The sequence below is a fragment of the Alternaria metachromatica genome, assembly GCF_023757995.1.
Source record: "Alternaria metachromatica strain BMP 0045 chromosome Unknown scaffold_6, whole genome shotgun sequence".
Lineage (NCBI taxonomy): Eukaryota > Fungi > Ascomycota > Dothideomycetes > Pleosporales > Pleosporaceae > Alternaria > Alternaria metachromatica.
Window position 1 is genome coordinate 65,387 of NW_026055497.1, and position 22,680 is coordinate 88,066.

At 53.3% G+C, this 22,680-nt stretch overlaps 10 protein-coding genes across 10 annotated transcripts; 7 read left to right on the forward strand and 3 right to left on the reverse strand.

The window, feature by feature from the left end:
* Positions 1–234: 234 nt before the first annotated feature.
* J4E83_003590 (uncharacterized protein) lies at positions 235–1,117 on the forward strand (the record flags this gene model as incomplete). The annotated part of the gene is made up of 2 exons (XM_049330524.1): positions 235–513; positions 566–1,117. 2 exons carry the CDS (start codon positions 235–237, stop codon positions 1,115–1,117), a joined length of 831 nt encoding a protein of 276 aa, XP_049189941.1.
* A 373-nt stretch (positions 1,118–1,490) lies between these two features.
* J4E83_003591 (uncharacterized protein) lies at positions 1,491–2,523 on the reverse strand (the record flags this gene model as incomplete). Its single annotated transcript, XM_049330525.1, has 4 exons — positions 1,491–2,062; positions 2,117–2,166; positions 2,218–2,261; positions 2,314–2,523. 4 exons carry the CDS (start codon positions 2,521–2,523, stop codon positions 1,491–1,493), a joined length of 876 nt encoding a protein of 291 aa, XP_049189942.1.
* A 796-nt stretch (positions 2,524–3,319) lies between these two features.
* On the reverse strand, positions 3,320–4,548 carry J4E83_003592 (uncharacterized protein; the record flags this gene model as incomplete). The annotated part of the gene is made up of 2 exons (XM_049330526.1): positions 3,320–3,956; positions 4,016–4,548. The coding sequence occupies 2 exons, from the start codon at positions 4,546–4,548 to the stop codon at positions 3,320–3,322; spliced, it is 1,170 nt and encodes a 389-aa protein (XP_049189943.1).
* A 1,325-nt stretch (positions 4,549–5,873) lies between these two features.
* J4E83_003593 (uncharacterized protein) lies at positions 5,874–6,713 on the forward strand (the record flags this gene model as incomplete). Its single annotated transcript, XM_049330527.1, has 1 exon — positions 5,874–6,713. One exon carries the CDS (start codon positions 5,874–5,876, stop codon positions 6,711–6,713), a length of 840 nt encoding a protein of 279 aa, XP_049189944.1.
* A 430-nt stretch (positions 6,714–7,143) lies between these two features.
* On the forward strand, positions 7,144–8,263 carry J4E83_003594 (uncharacterized protein; the record flags this gene model as incomplete). The annotated part of the gene is made up of 3 exons (XM_049330528.1): positions 7,144–7,146; positions 7,195–7,908; positions 7,961–8,263. The coding sequence occupies 3 exons, from the start codon at positions 7,144–7,146 to the stop codon at positions 8,261–8,263; spliced, it is 1,020 nt and encodes a 339-aa protein (XP_049189945.1).
* Positions 8,264–9,077: 814 nt separating this feature from the next.
* J4E83_003595 (uncharacterized protein) lies at positions 9,078–11,014 on the forward strand (the record flags this gene model as incomplete). Its single annotated transcript, XM_049330529.1, has 7 exons — positions 9,078–9,270; positions 9,339–9,361; positions 9,452–9,469; positions 9,528–9,831; positions 9,887–10,647; positions 10,701–10,897; positions 10,945–11,014. The coding sequence occupies 7 exons, from the start codon at positions 9,078–9,080 to the stop codon at positions 11,012–11,014; spliced, it is 1,566 nt and encodes a 521-aa protein (XP_049189946.1).
* A 514-nt stretch (positions 11,015–11,528) lies between these two features.
* On the forward strand, positions 11,529–15,099 carry J4E83_003596 (uncharacterized protein; the record flags this gene model as incomplete). Its single annotated transcript, XM_049330530.1, has 12 exons — positions 11,529–11,589; positions 11,643–12,422; positions 12,474–12,547; positions 12,601–12,785; positions 12,839–12,874; positions 12,922–13,599; positions 13,646–13,737; positions 13,787–13,956; positions 14,003–14,137; positions 14,184–14,478; positions 14,527–14,705; positions 14,755–15,099. 12 exons carry the CDS (start codon positions 11,529–11,531, stop codon positions 15,097–15,099), a joined length of 3,030 nt encoding a protein of 1,009 aa, XP_049189947.1.
* A 1,063-nt stretch (positions 15,100–16,162) lies between these two features.
* J4E83_003597 (uncharacterized protein) lies at positions 16,163–17,482 on the forward strand (the record flags this gene model as incomplete). Its single annotated transcript, XM_049330531.1, has 3 exons — positions 16,163–16,369; positions 16,420–17,153; positions 17,314–17,482. The coding sequence occupies 3 exons, from the start codon at positions 16,163–16,165 to the stop codon at positions 17,480–17,482; spliced, it is 1,110 nt and encodes a 369-aa protein (XP_049189948.1).
* Positions 17,483–19,661: 2,179 nt separating this feature from the next.
* Positions 19,662–20,729, forward strand: J4E83_003598 (uncharacterized protein; the record flags this gene model as incomplete). The annotated part of the gene is made up of 1 exon (XM_049330532.1): positions 19,662–20,729. One exon carries the CDS (start codon positions 19,662–19,664, stop codon positions 20,727–20,729), a length of 1,068 nt encoding a protein of 355 aa, XP_049189949.1.
* A 920-nt stretch (positions 20,730–21,649) lies between these two features.
* J4E83_003599 (uncharacterized protein) lies at positions 21,650–22,338 on the reverse strand (the record flags this gene model as incomplete). The annotated part of the gene is made up of 2 exons (XM_049330533.1): positions 21,650–22,182; positions 22,236–22,338. The coding sequence occupies 2 exons, from the start codon at positions 22,336–22,338 to the stop codon at positions 21,650–21,652; spliced, it is 636 nt and encodes a 211-aa protein (XP_049189950.1).
* Positions 22,339–22,680: the final 342 nt, after the last annotated feature.

Genomic DNA, 22,680 nt, shown 5'->3' on the forward strand with positions numbered 1-22,680 from the left:
TCACAGCTTATCCACCCCGCTACCCCTCAACGCGCGGACTGAAGCATGAAGCTCCCTGCCTCCGCCATGACAACACCACCAACATCAAAAACGTCTAATCGCGTCAAGACACGCTTTCTCATCATCTCAGATACCCATACTAGAACTCCTCTCGATAACGTTGCCCATGATGAGGCTGCCTTCCGCCCGCCACTGCCCAAGGCAGACGTGCTTCTCCACTGCGGCGACCTGACCATGATCGGTCATCTGGATGAATATGAAAAGACTTTGGATATGCTGGAAAGCATCGACGCGGGTTTGAAGCTCGTCATAGCTGGGAATCACGATATCACTCTGGACGAAGAGTATTACGCCCGAAAAGGCGAATACATGCACAGAGGAGACAGATACGACAAAGACCTACCCACCAAAGCTCGAGAGATGTGGAAGGGCGAGCGAGCGAAGAAAGCAGGTGTAACGTACCTGGAAGAGGGAACGCATACATTCCAGCTCCAAAACGGAGCCAACCTAAGGGTATGCGCAACATTAAACAGCCAACACCTCCATTCGAAGCTAACAACCCCAGGTCTACGCGTCCCCCTACCAACCAGCATTCTGCGACTACGCCTTCCCCTACTTCCGCAACGAAGACCGCTACAACCCTCCCCACCAATGCACGCCGAACGCCAAACCCATCGCCGAGAACCCCGTCCCAGACTACCCCAGCATCGATATCATGATGACCCACGGACCGCCTATGGGTGTCATGGACGCGACAACATCAGGACAGCACGTCGGCTGCGACCACCTACTGCGCGCTGCTCGACGCTGCAAACCCCGGCTTCATTGCTTTGGGCATATACATGAGGGCTGGGGCGCGCAGAAAGTGCGGTGGAACAACAAGGGGGGGCTGGATGTCAGGGTTGAAGAGCATATCGAAGATGTGGAGAGTGTGGATGTTGATCAGGATGCGGCTAGGGAGAGGAGGGCGGCTACTGTTGATATCGGCGAGGGTAGCGATACGGCGGTTGAGTTTGGGCGGGAGACTTTGATGGTTAATGCGAGTATTATGAGCGTGACGTATAAGCCGTGGAATGCGCCTTGGCTTGTGGATCTGGACCTCGAAATGGCCAGTTGATCCAGCATGGCTGTACGGAGTAGACAGGAAAAAGATTCAGAAGTATGCATACATCACGAAGAATGAGTAGGCATCAATGGGACGAACCAACTACTGTCATGCGCGATATCGCCATTGTGGTTCCCAGACAGCGATTGAGCTATAGCAGCCAGCTCAAACGTCGTACTGCGATGACCTCTTCGCGTTCCCTCTAAACTTCGTCACTATATCTCACAGGTCTCACGCAAGCCGAGAAGTCTTGAGTCGCGGCTAGCGAAGCCATATGCATGCATGTTTTCTGCAACATCGGCATATCAACTATCGTACATCGTAAAGCTCATCTTCGAGCAAGGTAGAAGTATTGTAAAAGCACAAGGTAACAAAAGAAGCGCGCTTAGTTACCAACCTGAATCGCGTAGCCACCATCGACAGTGACAGTCTGACCATTGAGGTACTGGCAACCAACAGCAAACAAAATCGCCGCAGCCATATCCTGGTCCTTACCCGGCCTCTGCGCAGGCAGACCCTCCTTATGCTCCTTCGGCATCTCACTCTTCTGGTTATCATCCCTGCTCTCCTGGGTGGTCATCTCCGAAGGGAACACACCGGGTGCGATGGAGTTAACCCTAACCTTGATCCCGTTCTTCGCAATCTCAGACGCAAGCAACTTGTTGAGGTGTATCGCGGCGCCCTTGCTGGAGTTGTACGCGAAGTGACCTTGCGAGATCTTGATGTGGCCGGAGATGGAGGAGATGTTGATGATGGTGCCGGAGTAGCCTGGGTGTGTCTCGGTGGACTTCTGGAGGAGAGGGAGGAAGGCGGTGGACATAAGGAAGGGACCGACGACGTTGGTTTGGTAGACGTCTAGCCATTCTTTCTCGGTTGTGCCGTCGAAGAGCTTGGAGACGAGGTCTTCGGCGGAGCCTTTTACTTCGGTCTTGCCGGGGGCGATGCCGGCGTTGTTGACTGCGGGTGTTAGTTGGCGTTGCACAAGATGGTAATGGGTGGTGGAGAGCTTACCGAGGACGCATAGGCACTTTTCTTTTGACTCGATCTCCTTCTTGATCTTGCTGTGAGGTGATTAGTACTCCGTTCTCCATCAAATATCGTTGGCAACGTACGATACACCGTCCTTGGTGCTGCAGTCTCCGACGATGGGGATGATCTAGCGACTGTTAGATTACATCCCTCATGAATTCACCGTGTCGAAGACTTACCTGTCCTGCAATGTTCTGGCCATGCACCTCAACAACCTTCTCGAGCTTCTCCTCCGTCCGTCCAACAATGTAAACCTTAGCACCATTGACAGCAAGCGTCTGTGTGATCATGAGACCAATCCCAGAGCCACCACCAGTGACGAGAACGACCTTGTCCTTGACATCAAAGACCTGGCCCATCTGGAGTTCGGCGTTGTTGGTAGGAGCCATGTTTGCGTAGTTGCGCTGTTGATTCTGCGGTTGGAATTGATTTGTAATTTTTTTCGTGCGTTCAATTGATTGCATGCGATTTGGAAGTGCAGAGAATGAAGAGGGGAAATTTCGCGTCACAGAAGTCGTGATATAGCGGGTAAACGGTCTGACGTCACGGTATGAGCACCGCGTTGCAAAGCGCGTCAATGTGACGTGTGGGATTTTGAGCGACATGGCGAAAACGAAATTCCAGAATTTGAAAGACCAAAAATTAAGTGGAACAAACAAGAGAAAAGTCCGAGTTCGACTGAGTGGTATGCACGCAGAATCGCGATTCAAACGCGTTGAAGAGGGTTGGGAATGATGCAGGTCATGATTGCATCACTGTGGTGCGGGAGATCGACCCGCACGCGGTGTCACGTTTTTCCCTATCTTCTTGACATAGTCGAAGTCTCCATCGACACATCATGTTTGGAGGGCCTGATTCCATGAGTTATACAGCATCGAGAAACGATCGCGGGATAATCTATCAATACCACTGAAGATACTGGTACCTAGCAATCGTACATATTCTACATGAGCAACACCCGTGGACAGCTCTCAGCATGCCCCCAAGCTGCTCGGGAAATGTGGCTCTAAACTAGGAGAATAGCGAAACTGGGATACTAAAAGGTTTTGGTAGGAAGAATTGATGTTGAGGTGTCAATCGCAAAGAAGTCTTGGTGATGGGCTAACAGTCGAATCTTTTTCATGCATACTATACTTCCTATCTAGCATTCCACATCTCAATCCAAGTGTCCTCCATACCCTATATTTACTCGGTTGCAGGTGCCTTGAGCACCTCATCAAGCCTAACAACCGTCGCCGAAAACGGCGTATGCAACCCTTCCGCCCTACCATCATACGTCTCGCCCCCATAAACCAACAGATGATTCGGCCTCTTCGCAAAAATCTGGATAGCGCGCGAATACACCGCACCAGCAGGTGTCATGTGTTCCTCCCACTTATCCAGCGCGCCGCCCGCGGAATTCGTGTATACTTGGCGTCTATCCGCATCACTCACTATGATTGTGCCGTTGGGGCCGCCGAGTGGGGACCAGACGACGTAGGGGGAGGCGTTTGGCACTGTGCTGTTGTTCACGACGATGGGTCTACCGACGGAGTTGCGGAAGTTTGTGGGCTCATCGGCCATGACGTAGTAGACGGGGTAGTTTTGGCCGTAGGAAGAGGAGTTTCCAACGGGGAGTTCGTGCACCAGGATCCATTGATCGAGCGGTGGGATGTAGGCTACGACTGTCATGCCAGGGCGCGCGAGGTATTCGTCGTAGACAACGTCGTTTACGACGGGGCCCCAGGTGCGGAGGTCGGTGCTGGTTTGGTGGGCGAGCTTTTGGCCGTGGAGGGGGTCGCGTTGGTCTGAGTAGTAGGCTACTAGTTCGCCTTTGTATTGGCTGTGTGGAATGTTAGTATCGATGTCCGTCTGGGAATGGGAAGATTTGCGGCGACTCACAGAAAGTAAGGTTCCCAAATAGGGTCTGCACCATTCGTAGTATTCGGGCGTCCGCCCTCAGCGACATGGCTTACGAACTCCCAAGTCCGCGCTCCATCCGTGCTGGCGTAGAGGTCGATGCGAGTTCCGTTGTTGCTCCAGCTGTTTCCTCCACCCAGAATCGTTCCAGCTTCGTAGCCACCCATTGGCTCTGTCAGTTCGGTCAACGCGGGCTGGGCGCTAAAACCCCATCCATTGACCGTGTCGTGTAGGTCAGAGATGTGTTCCCAAGACGCGCCGCCATCTTTTGACTCGAAGATAGGGAAGTAGTTTGGGTTGTGGCCGGAGAGGGAGGCGGTGGCTATGATGGTTCCATCTTGGAGTTCGGTGTAGCGGGGGTAGGTGATTGATTCGTTGCCGGTGGTTTGGTAGATGGTGTTGTTTGTGAAGAAGCCCCAGGGTTGCGGGGCGGAGCTGTTGCAGGATGGTGGGTATGGGTGGGCTATAGCTGTGCTTGTTAGGGCCGCTGTGGCCGCTAGGATCTTGAACAACATCTTGAAACACCTTCCGATTGCGGTACCACGAGAGACTTTTGATTGATGCCGGGGTTCAATCGATCGATCGTACCTTCAGCTTAAGTATCTACACTTCATCGTTGACGCCACAGGCTCATCTCTTCCCTTCGGCTACAGATGCGCGTCATCACCTTCGACAAAGCTTACCCTCAAGAAGCTATGCGTAGTTCAACACTGGTACGAGCAGTGGGGATTATACCCGGCGGGCCGTCGATCATCTTGTCGGTTCCCCATGGGGCCTTTTTTGCCGGTGGATGAAGGTCGTACGTCCTCACCTTGCTTGCCAGCTGCTGCTCTGCATGAGTCTTTTTCGTGAGGGGTATACAGTGTTTGTCAAGATCTGGCTGTGTCTCGACGGGTAAGTCGGCGGTGGAATTGCTGTACCTACTTCGGCTATGTTCGTCGGTAGATAAGTGTGCCTAAACTTGGGAAGCGAGCTCAACAACAGTGTTCATAGCTGTCAGAGCTTTTGGGAGTCTTCAGTTGTCGTGGGTGACTGAAACATCATGGAAGCTTTTGTGGAGTTGCAATCAGTATAACTGTTGCCTCTTCTTCGGATCTTACAGCCACCAATCGGACAGGACTGAGCATGTGATGCCTCGCCCAGGTTTCCTGAAACGGCATACTCACTCAAAAGGAAGGTTGTATCCAGCTCTGGGGCTAAAATGAAAGTTTGGGTGCTGCAAGTGCAAACAGCCGCGGCTCTTAAGTCTTTCTTCCACGAACCTCAAGAAGGATCGGGAAGTGGAGATATTGCTGCATGAGTAGCAACACATGCAAGACCCCGAATCTGGCAACGATTTTCTCAAGCAGCCCAACAGTCGGTTAGCATATCCGAGCGACATGATGGCGTAAGTCGGCGCTCTGCAGCGTCTTAGGTAAGTATGTACCCCATGGGGTCTACTCGTCACCTTGCATGATGCAGCACTGCTCCACAAAAGGATGTCACCTGTTAAGTTTCCGAACAAGTGCCGTGAAGTCCTCGTCCTTGGCGAGTATCTTCTTCTTGGCATCATTTACTTGAAGTGCCAGTAGACGGTGAAAATGCGACTTGTACTGTATCGATTGGGCGTAGAATCAGAAGCAAGGGGAATGACTCTCTGGAGGTTGTATAGAAGTCTTGGTGTTCTCGTACGGCAGTTGGAATGGGTAATAGCTCCGTAGTATACCAAGGGATCAACTGATGAAGTCGCAAGTATGGGACTTGTGGTGAGGTTGAAGGTGAAATGCGAAAACGTACTTAAACGTCCGCTTCGAGCCCGAAGGAAGGCCATCGCAGCCTTCAAGCCTAGGGATCCATGACAATGTTCCGTCCAACCTCTTTCTTCGCGCTTGGCGCTCTATTGTTCCTCGCACTCCTCGATCAGGCTACCGCTGTCACAGCGGGCTGTGGCAAGGCGCCAAGGCTGACCAACGGCGTCCAAAGGGTCACGGTGAACGGCAAGCAACGTCAGTGGACGCTGCGAATCCCGAACAACTATGACAACTCCCACCCCTACAAGTTCATCTTCGGTCTCCATTGGCTCAATGGCGACATGACATCCGTTTCGGGCGGTAACGCGCCATACTACGGCCTTGCGGCTTTGGCAAACGAGACTGCCATCTTCGTCGCACCCGATGGTATCAACAAGGGGTGGGGAAACACAAACGGCGAAGATATCACCTTCCTCGACACGGTCCGAAAGGCAGTTGAGGATGACCTATGCGTGGACGAGACGCAACGTTTCTCTCTCGGTTTCTCCTACGGTGGCGCTATGAGCTTCAGTCTGGCCTGTAGTCGTGCGAACGAGTACCGCGCCATCGCCGTCCTCTCTGGTGCAACTCTTTCAGGCTGCAATGGCGGAAACACGCCCATTGCGTACTACGGCCAGCACGGTGTCAAGGACAGCGTCCTACCCATCGCTATGGGCAGAGAGATCAGGGACCGCTTCGTGAGGCTGAACGGATGCCAACAGAAGAATGCACCAGAGCCCGCCAAGAACAGCAGACAGCGCATCAAGACGGTATATGATGGGTGCAAGTACCCGACGCAGTACACTGCTTTCGACGGTGACCATGTTGCGCTTCCTGGGGATGCCGGTAACGATGTTGGGCCGCAGAGCTTTACGCCCAAGGAGGTTTGGAGCTTCTTCTCTCAGTTCTGAGTGGTTTGAATCGTTGTAGTGGATCGATGGTGCGTGCTTTAGGGGATCTGACGACGATGGGAGCGACTGTGGTCGACATGGGGGTATGTATCAGTATAGCGACAATTGTATATATCTTAGTGTCAGTCTGAGAGGGACGCAATGAAATAAGCCATTGGTGATTTAGAGATGTGCAAGTAGTAGCAGCTGTGACGTTGAGACAGAATGCTGACACGTTTACACGCTATATTCTTACGTCCGAGATGTTAGGCCGAGAGTGTATCGTCGAAGACTTGGCAGGCGGTTGAGTTGACGGCGGAGTGATGAGGGAACCTCGAAGTGTGAGGGGCTAAACGGACCGCACGTGAAGAGGCGCCGCGCTAACCGGCCCCTTCCCCACCAACGCGAATGTCAACACTAACCAGTCGCGTCCCATCTCCACCACAACGTCATGGTGAGTATCAACGACCTGCTGTTATCTACGCCTACTAATAATGTCCAGGCGCCTACGCGCTCCAAGGATGCGAAAGCGACGAAAAAGCGAGGTCGGCCTCCGGGCAGTCGCAATTCTGGCGCCGTCGTGAAGGCCAAGTCGAAGCCCGCACCAAAGCCGGCAGCAGCAAAGAAGGGCAGACCGAAAAAGAGACAAGTTCAGGAGGAAGTCGAAGATGAGCTCTCAATCACTGAACCCGCGCCAACCCAGTCCTCGAGACCCCGCAAGCGCAAGTCGGACGAAGTCGCTGAACCTGAAGCCGAGTCGCGCAAACAGTACGCGCAGCTGGAGAACAAGAAGAAGAGAATACCGCAGGAGCAAATAGACACATGGCCACAAGTGCCGCCTCAGGTCTTGGAGCAGATCACGACGGTGATACGCAATGCGAAGAAGGATATCGCCGAGACGCAGCGAGACGAGCGCAGAATCATGGCCGCACACAACACACTCAACCCTCTCGTACGCAAGCTAGCGCGCCAACTAGCGGAGTCGCGGATACCCCCACAGGCCAAAGACATTCATTTCAACATCGACAAGCTCACGGAGCGCAATGCCCAAGTGTCGCGAGAGGTTACCACAGCTCGGCATTCCAAGCAGCTGCTCAGCGAGCAGGTCAAGATTGCCCAGCACTTGCTGAAGAAGGACGAAGATAATCTGGACGATCTGAAGAAGAACGTCAAGAATTGGAGAGCCGAGTGGAAGCACCAGAAGAAGCATGGACGGGTGCGTGTCTGTCTATTCTAGCCGAGCTGAACGTGTTGCTAACCTGCTGTAGATCCACCCCTTACTCAAAGACGAAGGCAATGCGACGGTCCACGGCGACGGCCCTGACGATATCCGTCTGAAGCGATCAGAACCAGTAGCTTCCTCCTTTCTCGAGGCGCCCGATGACGACCTTGCGCCAGTGCTTGCCCAATTGCGACGCAGCCTGGAGAGCATGCAGGGCAACCATACACAGGTCGAGGGTCTCGATATGACCATCACCGACGCGCAAGCAGTACTAGACGATGTCTTGTTCAGGCACGCTGGCGCAGCGCAGTATGCTGCCATGCAAAGTATCGATATGCAGGTCCCATGATGACTTTTGTTCTTTCTATAGCCACGCATGGCTCGGCGCATGGATTGGGCTCTGGGCAGGTGTAGTGAATACGGTACTGGGTTCGATATCAGGGCAGGTGTATGGCGTTGGAGGGCATCGGCGTAATTTCAATACTCTAAAGGAAGCTTTGTGCGAGGCATGGGCTAGGTTAGCAAGGCCCGTACTAGGCCATCCAGCGTGGCGGCTGGCTGGAGTGGGCAGCGAGACCATTCAAGTCTATCAAAATACTCCCAGTTTTAGAACTGCGTTCCGACGGTATGGTCTTCGGAATGCGCGCAGTCGCGGCCGTCTCCATCATGTAGTGTAGCAATGCGGCGTGATTGGCTCCACCAGGGCTTCGGCAGAGCGGAGCCACTTCTGCAGCTGCAGCCCTTCTATGCGAAACTTGTGCAAACTACAACATGTCAAGCGCCGCTATCTGAATGCCCCGTCGCGATCACCCGCATTGCAGCGGGAAGCTGTCAAAATCTCCACTAGGAGGGTGGGCGGTGCACTTCTCCGCGATTGGGCCTGCGTTTCTCCGGGTTCTTCCTTCCAAGGTTCGGTTCGGCAAAGCACGCGACCGCGAACATTCACCTGTCCCTTCGTGCTTCTGAAACCACCTCTCCGCCACTCGTCTGCCGCGACTACGGGCCCTGCTGTGCCACCAAAGAACGTGTTCCTGGCGCATCTCGACCTTCTGCGCGCTTTTCGATGCTCGAGTGCGTGACGAGACCCCTGTCGTAACACACATGAACCTGCGCGTCTCCAAGAAAAGCACCCGGCTCTGACACCGACCCACTACCCACACTTGATGTCGGAAGCTGCACGACGATCAAATGGAGCTTCGCCAGTCAAAATGACGGAACCACTAGAAGCCGACAAGGACAAAGACGTTCCAGAATACAACGCGCCCAAGACCCATTCACCCTCCAAGAGCAAGCCCGATGCGACCAATTCCGAGGCGTCCGCAAAACCGCCAAAAAAGCGTAGAAAAGTAAATCATGGTAAGCCATCGATGCTGTGTACCCACAAATGCATCCGCAACCCTGCTAACCTATATGCCTTCCTTCAGCATGCATCTACTGCAGACGTTCGGTGAGCCACAGCCAATTCCCCAGCATTCGATACATGCAATGTATTTCCATGTAAGACAATTGTTACTGCTTGCTGACACACACCAATCAGCACATGACCTGTGACCTCGTAAGTGCACTGAGTATCGCCTCGTCTGTTCGCAAGCTGATGGGCCCGCCCAATGTAGGAGCGACCATGCACACGCTGTGTCAAGCGCAATATTGGACACCTATGTCACGATGAGCCGCGTGAGGGTGTTAAAAAGTCCAAGTCCGAGCCAGAGAATGGCGATGGACAGAGTCAGCCCACTCAGGTCGAATCAACTCCCTCCGATGCCGCATCGACGGCCGCTCCTCCAGTTCCGGACGCAGCGCTAAACCTGGCGCCTCACCCAGTACCTCCTAATAGGGATGCCAGCACTACGTCAGGTACCCAGCCTGACCCCGTATCCGCGCCACAATTACCTGCCCTGACAGCTGGTAGTCAGCCTTGTAAGTTACACTTCTTCTCAGCTCCCCGTCGTAGTCGTCACTGACGCGCCGGCAGTCTTGGGCTACGATGGTTTGCTGTCCTCGTCTCAGAACAACCTCCAGGACATGCAGTTCCACCCCTCATATATGTTCAACACCTCCGAAGTCAGTAATGAGTATAACCTTCTCAACGACTTCCTGAACAACAGCCTTATGGACGACGGTGCGTTTTACGGAGGCAATGACTTCCACAGCCTTTTTTCCGATGCCTCACTTATGAATCAGATGGGCTCTCTGAACAGCAACTCTGCCTTTACCTCGAATGCGTCGAGACCGTCGCAATTACTTCCACCTCCCGCGCAAAGTGTCGGTGGTCATGCTGCATCACGGCAAACAGGCGGCGTTCCTACGGACAAGGCAAGAGAGAGATACCTTGTCACGGCCGCTGATCCTGCTGGATCAGACAGCCCTGAAGAGCGCATGAACAAGCTACTCAAGGCCAAGGTCGACGCAGGGCTGCTGAAGCCCTTCAACTATGTCAAGGGTTATGCACGACTAAACCAGTACATGGAGCAGAACCTGCAACAGGCATCTCGCATCCGAGTACTGCGCCAACTGGATCGCTTCCGACCCAAGTTTCGAGAGCGCATGCAAAGTCTGACAGATGTGGATCTAGTACGCATCGAGATGTGGTTTGACAAGAGCTTGATGGAGTACGACCGCGTCTTCGCAAGCATGGCTATACCTGCATGTTGCTGGAGAAGAACTGGCGAGATATATCGTGGCAACAAAGAGATGGCGCGACTCATCCACGTACCGATGTCGAAGTTGCGAGACGTAAGCGCCAGATTACGATCACTTGGAATATGACTCTAGCTAACAGGATGCAGGGTAATATCGCTCTGCACGAGATCATCGCTGAGCCGTCACTGGTTTCCTACTGGGAGAAATTTGGCGCTATCGCATTCGACCATACTCAAAAAGCCATCCTGACGAGCTGCTCCTTGAAGAACCCGGACCCGCACTCTAAGGATCCTGAGATACGTTGCTGCTTTTCTTTTACCGTCAAGCGCGATGCTTGGAATATGTAAGTGGAGGTGGATATTGCCTCCGAGCTTAGACTGACTGTTGTAGACCGGCGTTGATCGTGGGCAACTTCCTTCCCATCACCGAGGCCACATCGGGGTCGCTACCGGCGTCTTGAGGCCGTCGAAGCCGCACCACAAATCACAACAATGACTTCATCAATCTTCTACAAGTTCAAGAATTCAAGGGAAAGCGAGCGCATTATCTTCAACGGCATCGGTTTGAGCGTTTTCGAGCTCAAAGACTAGGAGCTCTTGCGGAAAATTCACTTGGAACGAGTGTTTTTGTAAAACTTTGCTGTACACTGGGTTGGGAACAGGGTAATGTCTGGGTTGGGTATCTCATTACATTGGTCAGGAAGAGAGCGCATATCTCTCGTGAGGGTAATTGCAAGTGCGGCGATATCCACGGGTTTACTTCAACATGTACATCCTTTTGCCTGCCTTCATATCTTCATTCATTTGTTCCTCCGTATTGCATGCAGTTTTCCTCGCGTCCACGTGTATGCTCCTTCCTTGTCTTCTGCACGTGCGTGCGGAGCCACCTTCCAGAGTGGCAGTCGCGATTCGACATCTCACTCCCCCAAGCTGCACATCAACCAACGTCCTTCGCGTTGCCATCTGACACGCATCATGCCGCCCGCGCAGTCAGCAGCCAAACTGGAGCGAGAGAAGAAGCTGAAGGCAGTCCTCAGTGAGTGCACTACCTCGCGCCTGCCCTACGCGTGACACTTACCTTCCCAACAGCATTCGCCTCGACACTCAGCAAGCGCATAGAAGCCGGCAACCATGCGACGATCATTGGTGAGCTCCAGGCCCAGATTCTCGGGCTACCACTCAAAACCTCATCTGCCGTCACCGCGAGGCAGGAAGAACTCGACAGGCTGGGAACAGAGCTTTGGAATCAAGCTACGCGCTTGCGACGCGACACTTCCGTGGTCAATAATCAGCCGAAGGATTCAGCGGCAGACAAGACCAACGTGGTACCTTTCCTCCGTGCATACGCATTCCTACTCCTCGACTCAGCTGGCGGTCGCGGACCAAACAACGTACGCCAGCGCAAGAGCTGCATCCGTCTCATCAAGGTTGCACTGAAAGCTGCGAGAGTGTGCATTGAGGGGAATGAGTTGAGCATCGCGACAGACCTACTCAAGCTCGCCGCTGAGTACGAAGATGTTCTTAGCAAAGGAACCGACGACAAGCCTGATAAGGGCACCGAGCTCGCAGACGGCCTACGTGCGCAGTACTTCGCTGTGCGGATGACTTTGTCGTGGCGTCAAGATCAGATGGGCATGGCAGAGCATATGTTCGAGAAGTGCAAGCAAGTCAGGAAAAGCTTTACCTCTACCATCACTGAGCAGCTTGCGGATCTGCTGTACGAGATCGGGAAGGCTATGTTGGCGAAGCGCGATTATGAGGTTGCTACGAGATGGCTAGAACGCGCGTTCGATGTTCTTGGCGAGCAGGATCTCGACATGCTTAGCCCGGAGATTGGTGAGCTGAGACTCAGTATCATGCAAAGTCTTGGTACGCACGTCCTGTTGACATGGCGATGAGGCTCGGCTAATCGAGTATCAGTCAAGGCATATATGAAGACTAAGACCCCCATTAGCCAAGAAAAAGCATGGCAGATGGTGAAGTTGATGGAGACTGTGCGTCGCGTGGACAGTCTGGCTCAATCTCATCTTTGACTAACGCTCTTCAGGACTTCGGGGATAAGATGATTGTTTCATTGCTGAAGATCGAACTGCTATCCGAAGCCGAAATCATGGACACGTCCGAGTTCTACAATGGCAAGCTACTTGAATCTGTCCGCCCTCACGCGCTGACTCCTTTAGTCCTTCTGCGCATGATCCGTACCATCGTGCTGAACGATACGAACTTCAAAACGTATGCACCTCACCCATTACGCTTTCTACTTCAGTCTGACTAACACATTCTAGCATCATGCACTACATTCACAAGCTCAAAAACCACAGGTACACAAAATCGTACACGCCTATAGCGTTTCGCTGACCACTTCTAGCAACGTGACAGCCTGTAAAGCACTGGACGACCTGATCGATATCCGCCTCTTTCGAGAGGAAAACCAGTCTTGGGTTGAGAAGGCAGTCATCACGCGCATCTGGATTGGAATCAACAACAGCCTTTCCGAAAATTCGCTCGAGCAACTCAAAGACCTCTTCGATACCGTGGCGCAGAACTCCAAAGTTTCCCTTTCTGCGCCTGCCACACATGCTGCGCAAACCCTCTTGTGGAAGAAGGTGGAGGCCGCGTCCAGCCAGGAACAACACGGCATCGCTGAGGCTTGGTGTCAAGCATGCCTTCATGACATCTTCAAGAAGGCTGGCGTGCAGAACAAAACCAAGGTTGCGAGGAAGATCATACAGTGTGCTTTGTCGCGTCAAGACTTCGAAGCTGCTCGAGAAGTGCACGTCAAGATGCCTGAGAGTGGCAAAGACGAACCGGTGACTCGCTACCTCATGTACAAGGCAGGTCTGCGAGGCGGCGACGAGATCTTCGCCGCTGAATGTCTCGACTATGTCTGTCGGAGTTCCGCGAAAGACGCTACCCTACTTTACGCTTGCGTCATGGAGGCTCAGAGTGCGGGGAGCAAAAGACAGGCTATCAATGCTCTTGAGAAGGTTCTGGAGAAGTACGAGCATAGTGCGCCGGCAGGGATACATCTCCCTGCGCTCTTAAGGTACGTCACTCACCCGAAGTGTTACGCACCTCTAATATGTGACCAGGTCCACCGCACGTATGTTGGAGTCCGAGCTTACTAAAGATGGTAACATTGATACTGGTATCTTGGAACAGATCTGCAACGTCTTTGAGGGAGGTACGTCGTTATGCACTTCCGGAGGAGACGCTTTTACTGATTGTCAAAGCATGCGTTCAAGCCAAAGCATCTCGCATCAGGCCGAGCACGCCGGCCAAGGAACTTTTCACAGCCGTGGAGTTTGAGTGGTTTTCTAAGAACGCTTACAACATGTCGCTAAAGTACTGCGCGGAGATGCCACCAGGACTTCTGGTTAGGTTGCTCGGATGCTGCACTGAGGTGAGCTGAACGCCAAAGACGGAAGCAATACCGCTGACCCTTGTAGTTCATCAAGCTTCTCAAGGAGAAGATCCAACCAAATCCAGACGGTGATCTTTGCCTCCGGCTGGTGTTCTGCGAGTTCCTCGCCGCTTGTACCTACACCACCCTGGCCCGCGCAGAGGATAACACCAAGCAAAGTGTGAGTTGCGCATCTCGCCAGAATGTCCAGTGTCTGACTACTACAGATTGGTTACTACCTCGAAGCCCATAAGCATAGCCAGGAGTTCCGACGCACCGCAGCAGAGAGCATTAGCAAACTCGGTGGAACCTCTCAAGACGACATCATGTCAAAATACTTCCAGATTGTCAAACTGGAGCTAGAAGCCGTCCTCAAGCTTGAGAGGTGGGATGAGCTTGATGATCTTTTCGACCAGTGTTGGAAGTACAAGAACCCGGACCATTACGAGACTCTGGCAGATCTCGTTCTAGTCGTGCATGGCTGCATCGTGAAAGCAGGACTAGAAAACAAATATCAAAAGAGTAAGATCATCGGACTACTCGATGGATAAAGACTGACGAAGTTGACAGAAGTACTATCTGTTCTTCAGAAAATCATCAACCTGACTTGCCGCCAACCAGCAGGCCGAGACATCACGAAACTGGCACGCTGGCTTAGATGCATGTTCAGCCTTTCACTCGAGTACGACGAGGACGTCAGCATCAAATGCATCCAGCAAGTAACGCATCTCGCTGCGAAGCAGAAGAACGTAAGTTCCCGCACCCTAGCAATCCCGATATATTCCTAAGCCCATTCAGACCCTTCATCCCACCATCGCGACAGCCGGACTGGAAACACCGCCGCCATCTTCTGATTTCGCCACAAACAACGACACTGCAGACCTGGCTGACGAGTGCATCAAGGAGATCGACTGCTACCCCAGAACCGAGCTCGAATGGCTCGCAAGCACCGCTTTCAATCGCGCCGTGGACTGTTACCTGTCAGAAGACGATGTTAAGACGAAGAAATGGGCAGATCAGGCGTTCATCGTCGCACAGTGGATCGACGATAAAGGTGCGATGCGAGATTTCCTGATGGACAGGTTCGCGAACCTGAAGTTTGGCGATGGCGAGGAGTCGGCGGCGGTGCAGCGAGCGGGCTGACAAGCGGTTGGCATCTTCCGAACCCGATCGTATCCAACGGGCGGCAGGATAAGCACTTAACGCGCTACAGGAATAGCGCGTCTGCTGCATTTGTGGCTTCGTGGCTTTCACAACCTGGGCATTCGCATCCTCCTCCACTGATATTCGTTAGCTAAAATTATATACGTAAGTCCTGAACTCTGCTCCGCTGATTACGCCACGAGAAGTGGGGCGAGATGCCGAGCGGCCGTAGGTTCCGCGCGGTCAGAACCTCAACTTTTCGCACGACGGCGCTGTGTAATGTCGGCGTCGGTGGAGTAGCGGTCGTGCAAAAAGAAAAGGAGGGAGTCTGACCAGGGGAACTCTGACTGACTATGGAAAGTGAGTCGATAGCATGTGAGTCGATGAAGAGTCAGGCCAATTATGGGATTCTGAGTTTGGCATGCGACGCGCACGCGACATGTATCCACATTTGGACGTTTCTGACCCATGTATTCCCGGGGATGCAATCACAGCGAGGCTCGCACTGCACAGGCGTCGTCATGTTCCTTAACGCTTGTCAAGGATGACGTTGGCTACACTGGCTACGGGGTGGGTGGGGGCGGTGGAGGGGAGGCGGAGGGGCGGTGGTGGACGTTATCTTCCTTTTGCTAATTCTTAGTTGCAGGAAGAATGTTCTCCCTACTGTAGGCAAGGTACCTGATGTTGAGATAGGCACCTAGGCATGGTTGGAGTGTGTTCAGAAGATGCTGGCCTGACTGCCTAGGTACGACGCGCACGCGACATGTATCCGCTTTTGACGGATAGTTTGCCGGGATTGTGATGCACAACAAGGCTCGCACTCGCACAGGCGTCAACTGCGTCGTCAGATTCCTTGACGCGCAAGGATGACGCTTCCTACTCCCGCGGTTAACGACCTATACCCTCACAGGTCCACCCACTTTTTGCTTCCATTTGCTGGGTCGCATCGCATCGCTACCACTTCACCCTCACACCCGTCGCCTGTCACCTGTCACGCAGCCTAGCCTACCACACGATGCGGTTCTTCTCGCGGCTGCACCTCTGTGCGGCTCTTGCCATTCTCATGATCTTGTACTTCACCTGGGTACATTCCGCCAATTTCGAAGACACCGTCCACAACGTATGGCGCGGTAACGCGCACCGCATAGTAGTGTTCGGCAACGATTGGTCCGACACAGGAAGCTACCGCGTCTCTTCGCCTGTGCTATCCGCAGTGGTAGCCCGCGACGCTGACCGAGGCGACCTCTGGGTAGAGACACTATGCAAAGAGGTTCGTCAGAGTCATGCCCTCATACAAATACACAGTCTAACACACTCCAGCTCGCATGTGACACGATTGACAACTTCGCCCACTCCAAGCCAGCCGCGGCTGCACACATCGGATCGCTAGTCGACGCAAACGTCCACACGGAAACGAAAGGCGCGGGAAGCAACGAGACAACCGTCACGTCGTTTGACTTCAAGACACAAATGGAACAGTACGTCGCCTACGACAAGGGGCGACGAGTCATCCCCGAACGCCTACGGAAAGGAGACGAATGGACTTTCTTCACCGTCTTCTTCGGCTTGTGGGATCTGCTCGAATACTCAACGTTGGAGAAGCCTGTGGCCATGTCCGCAGTGGACAAGAGCATCGAGTCGCTCTTCCACAGTCTCGACATCCTGGCCGAACACGCAGCCCACCCGCCCAACGTCGTCATACCCAAAATGATCGACGCCTCTTTCCTCCCGCAATTCCAAGTACAAAAGAAAGCCATGCGGGAAGCCGATTTCGCGGTGACTCAGCACCGAATGGTGTTTCTATGGTCATACTGGAACACAGTCTTAGTTCGGAAAGCTGCAGAATGGAAAAACGGCGCCATCTACATGCCTGAGCCAAATGCTATCATCATGAACGAAGTCCGTGCCAAACAACTGCACTCGCGACAGATTTCTGATGCGACCGGTGTTGGGGCTCAGGCACCGCTTTTCGAACACGTCGATACGCCTTGTTTGGATGCTGTAAGGGGGAGTGGATTGGTCAAATGCTCTGCGCCGACACAGCACTTATTTTGGTAAGTTCATAAGCCTCGTCCTTGATCACTTGATACATCTACTGCTTTCACGCTATACGCACCTCAGTCGCTGCATAGCACCACGCTCCTTTCAAGCCACAAGTCATAGCACAGCACAAACGCTTTGTTTCTGTTTCAAGCTAACGGGTTGATGTGATAGGGATAACATCCAGCTCAGTGGACCGGCTCATGAACTCATTGGCAAACATGCCGCGAACTTGGTACGCGGGAATCGAAGCATTAATGCTGTGCGGGAAAAGAGTGAGGAAGAGAAGAAGCAGGAAAACGAGCGAGTGCAGTTTAAGCTCAAGTTTCCTCCAGGGTATTAGCACAAGACACTGTCTGGAACTCGGCCGAGGCTGAACGGAGCTTCCTGCTTCCCCGCGACACGGACACGGACGTAGGAAAGAGATACAGATCGGAAGGGCAAGAAGGAGCGAGCTTTGACCTCAGGTTTCTTCGCGGATACTATCACAGGTCGTTAAGAAAGTGTCTGAGACCTAGCCGACAGAACGAAGTTTCCCTCGGGTTGTCAGCACAAGTTGTCAAAGACACTGTTTGGAACTTGGCCATGGCTGAGAAGAGCTTCGTGGAACTACCTGGTCACCCGCGACACGGGGTAAAATGCGCCTCGCTACAACCAGGACGGCATATGGTGGCAAGGCGCAGTATGACTGCGTCTTCTCTGACATAGAGCCACGGTCATTGTTATGAAAGAGAATGTTGTATTGTTGGCGAGGACTGGGGAAGTGGGGAGCGTGGAGGGGAGGCGGAAATCTCTGAGGTCTTTTGCCTCCCTGGCTCGCGCCCGTCTTTCGATGCTTTGACTGCATACATCATCAGTCGTAATAGGGGAGACTATCGTCTACAGCTTCGCTTCTGAGCTGAGCCACAGCCGTTGCGATGCGGCACTGCAATGCGGGAAGGTGTTGCATTGTTGGCGCCCCTTGCATAAGCCGCGCATCAAAGTACCACTCCAATGACGAACGCGAGACAAGACCAGGCCCTGGTCTGAGACAAAGCCCCGGCTCTTATTTGCATAGCTGACGCAGGAATGTACATGTCTCGCGGTTGGTGGAAGCTCGTCTTGGCACGCTCCCGAAGTAGTAGAACAAAGAAACCGCCAGCGCAGATCGGCTGCATATGACTGGAACAATCATTTTACTGGATCACGGCTGCTACCATCGTCAAAGCGTCAAAGGTCCAACTCTGGCTACCGGATAATGCATTCAAAGATACGGACATGTTGTTAATGGTTCGTTACCAACGCGGCTGTTCCCTCCCTTCGTGTCCGACCGAGGACAATGAACCGCGCCTTCTTCCATCGGAGTCATTAGGTCAGCTGCCGCGTCTCTAGAAATCGAAAATGCTAGCCAGTCGAGTGTTGCCACCGATTGTTTGGACTTTGACTCCTTCTTCTCCCCATTCTCCGCCTGTCGCTACCTTCTTTCACGTGCCGAGGCGGTACGTCAAGACAAACATGCAGATTGGTGATGCCTCTCCAGTGTCCCCGATGGACGATTCGAAGCCTTCGAGGAACTTGCGCAAGAGCAGTCGGATCAACGAGACGCGCCCAGCTTCCACGTCTAGTCCTACTGCTGAGCGTACTAAGAGGGACGAGCCCCCAATCTCTCCTGCTTTGTCGTCTCCGAGGACTACAAGGAAAAGACCTTCGCCGCTGATTGAGATTGACGGGGCCGACGACTTGGTCAGTCCATCTGACGATAAACCTCCCCCGAGTGCTTCGTCCGCTACAGCTGGCGGCGAGCCAGACTTCTCAGGGCATGTTTGCTTGTGTCAACCAGAGCCGAAAATACCGCGTCCACGAAATGGTAAGTCGATATTATCTTCCTTTGTCTTGGATGTACGTCACTTGCCTAATCGGAGCATTTGACTCGGATTTGACTCAGAACAAAGACACCCATCATTGTTTGCGGTCATTCTTGCGCAGCCTGCTGACCATTGCCTTGTAGCTTTTATTCTTTATCGGCAGCACCACCAGCAGGCCATTACCGCTCGTAATCCGGGTCTCAACAATCCCGACATCTCAAAGATTATCGGTGAACAGTGGAAGGCTGAAGGTGAAGAGCAGAAGAAGGTTTGGCAAGACCTTGCGCAGGTTAGTGGCCCTTGGCACCTTACCCTCCATTGTCTTTGTTAACGTGAACTCAGGAAGAGAAGGCTAGGCACCAAGAACAATACCCCGACTATCGCTATCAACCACGTCGTCTTGGCAAACCTGGGTCGTCACCGTTGAACCCTACTGGCCAGCATACGACAGTTGACAAGTACCGTTGTCACAAGTGTGGTGGCCGCAGTCTGAGAACACCTACCAGTCCTTTCCTCGACGCCTCTGGCACCCCGACTCTGCCGCCTCCTAACATCTCGGAAGGCCTCACGCCAACAACTCGTTACCTACCAGTGATGAGTAACCTTAGTCTTGAGTCGCCCGGTCATCGCCGAGGTCCCATTCCACCAAGCCTCAGTAACATTCAGCTCAATCCGACCATGCGTGGAGACACGATGATGTATAGCCCTTTGACGCCGAACAAGAAGCGGCGCTTTGACCAAGGGCCTCCGCCAACGAGTAACGGTCGTAGACCAGACGGATCGCATAACGGCCCGATCCAGCAATACGCTGTCTATCGACGCGAGTCTTTGCCGCCCATCCATGTAACGCCACACAGTGCGACAATGCCTCCTCCGCGAACCCCTCGCGAGATGCGCCATCAGTCAATGGTTGAGCTCGGATCTCTACAGTCCGATGGCAGTCCCAAGAGCGTAGAGGAAGTTCTCAGTGCTTTCCCCTACCCCAACAAGATCAAACTCCTCGGACGGATAACGCCTCCCTATCAATATAAAGAGCCCGGTTCCGCCAGCCCATCCTACCGCGCCAACCGCGGAGCCATCATCGCCATCGAAGGCGACGACCCCGCCGCCGTCAAAGAACTCACAGAATGGCTCAACGAATACCTCATCAAGCAAAAGGAGTACAGTCCCCAAATCGCCGAGCCACCGCAAGCCCCCATCGACAACGCCGACAGAGAAGTCACATTCGAAGACTACCTCGACCTAATCAAAGAATGGCACAGCAAGAGCAAGGAAATGATCAAATACATTACCACCACATTCCCCTCCGCCGATACACCCTCGCCCAACAGCGACACAATCATCGTCTCCACAAAAGACACCCGCAAAGACTCCGCCACACCCCCCGACTCCCCCTCCCACTCCCTTTCTTCCACCAAACCCGCCATCAAACCCGTAATCCTACTCCCAACCTTCCAACTCGCCGCCTCCATCGCCTACGCCTCCCGCATCCCCATCCAAGATGCCTACAGCCCGACCGACCACTGGCAGTGGATGGCGACGCTGTGGCGCGGCACCGTAGGACCCGATTTGACGCTGTATGTGAAGAGCTTTGATCCGAAGGAGGGCCAGGTGGGGCTGAAACCGGAGATGGACGAAGGGGTTAGGTGTTTGAGTGTTTGGAAGGCGTGTGGACCTGGAGGTAGGTTTGCGGATGCGGATTTGAGGAGGGTGGGGTTTGAGGTTGGGGAGTGGGTTAAGGGTTAGTGTGGTGTGGGAGAGTGGTAGGACTAGGTGTTTTCTATTTCTCTGGGGTTCTTCTTTCTTTCTTAGTCTTCTATCTTTCGGAGGAGAGGCGTATTTGGTGTGACGGTCATGTGTTTGGTGTAGTTTGATGTGGTTTGGTGCTGGTACGGTCCTTACACAGAGTAGATTACGATGATAGAATCTCTAACTTATAGATAAAGAAATGATATATAACTTGATACACGAGGAGGACTGTTAGGATCAAACCAAACATCCCTCTCATCCTTCCATCAAGCCTTTGAGAAACAGCGGGGTGACCCCAAATCATTATATCTGATCCCTCGCGTGGAAAACGGCTCGACCGAAGCTTGCTTGGACAAGATTCTGTATATTCACTTCACTTCATCAGTACCTAAGTATCATATTACCTTGCCCATTTCGAGCAGCCATTTCCCAGCGAAAGGTGCGAAACTTGAATGTAGTCTAACCTATCAACAGTCAAACTCCCTCACCCTATTGGCGGCACCCATTCGCTCCACTCTTTACAATGGATGACATGGCTTTTCTTCTCGCTCAGGACAACTCCAGCTCTCCTCTCCTATCTTTACCACTAACACCACCACCATCAAGCAAAACAACACTCCTTGTCGCACAGTAGAGAAGACATCCACACTCACCCACCCGTGAGGCTGCTATGGGGGTGTGAATGGAGGTTGCTGTGTGCTTGGGTTGAGCGTGTAAGGGGGTTCGTGAAGAACTTCTTCCGCGCCTAGCATAGCTTTGAAGGAGGATCCGCTCGTGGAAAGATGGCAATGCGATGTCTACGGGTGTGCAGGTAATGTGTAGTTCTCATGTCTTTTCATTATCCCAGGAACTCTTATACTCGTAACTCTATTCTACCCCCAACTTCTCTACACCAACCCATGTTGATATCCAACATCCTAGTTGCACCTTCCCCACTTGCTCTGGCACCAGTTGGCCTTTCCGCAGAAGTCCTCACCAGAGCCACAGAAGTTGGAACCTGAGCAGCAGAGGTTGTTACCACACTTCTTGTTAACAATAGGACCGCACGTCTCACCCTCACCCGAAGTACCCTTGGGCGCAGTAGGCTCAGCAGGCGCCTTCTGGTTGTCGCACTTTCCGAAGCCAGCCTGGCAGCCGTCGCCGCAGTACAGGTTCTGGTCCTGGATATCGTTCTTGGGGCCGCAGTGGCCGGCGGACGAGCAGCAGCGATAGAAGAAGCCGTTTGCGCCGGCGCCGGGGCAGGTGACGCCGCCTTGGGCGTGGCCGCAGACGTCGATCTCGGGGACGGCGGTGGGGAAGGTGGTTGCGGGCGAGGTGGCTTGCTTGGTCGCGGAGGTCTTCATCGTGGTTGGGGTGGGCTTGCAGGATGAGGAGGCGCCGGAGAAGGGGTGCATGCAGTTCTTTGCGTCGCAGTGAGCGGGTGTGGTTCCGCACCAGCCATACTGGGAGCCTGTGATGCATTATTAGCAAGAATTCGAAGATACGAGGGTATTGTAGACTTACAGCACTCGTTGGCAGCGCACTTGGCGTTTCCATTCTGAGGTCCGCAGTTACCAGCAAAGGCAACCGAGACCAGCGAGAGGAGGGCGAAAGCTGAGAAACGCATCTTGATTAAGATTATTCTAAGTCGAAATAATTGACGTGTAGAAAGCGAGTGGACTGTCGAAACGATAAAGAGTCGACGAAAAGATGCGTGAATTAGACAAACGACCTTGACGATAGATAGTGAAGAAACGAAATCCACAGTAGCAGCAGCTCAGCTCTTTAACAACAGCCCCTCTCGTATTGACCCATGGCCCACGCACCCAATAAACACCGCCCGCCCTACCGCGCTCGTACATCTCCACATGGACTGACGCTGTCCGCAAGCCCTAGGCCCGCGCTACGAGACCGCCAGCGCTGAGGCGCATGTCAAATACGGCCGCTCGTGCCTGAACGCACGGATGCG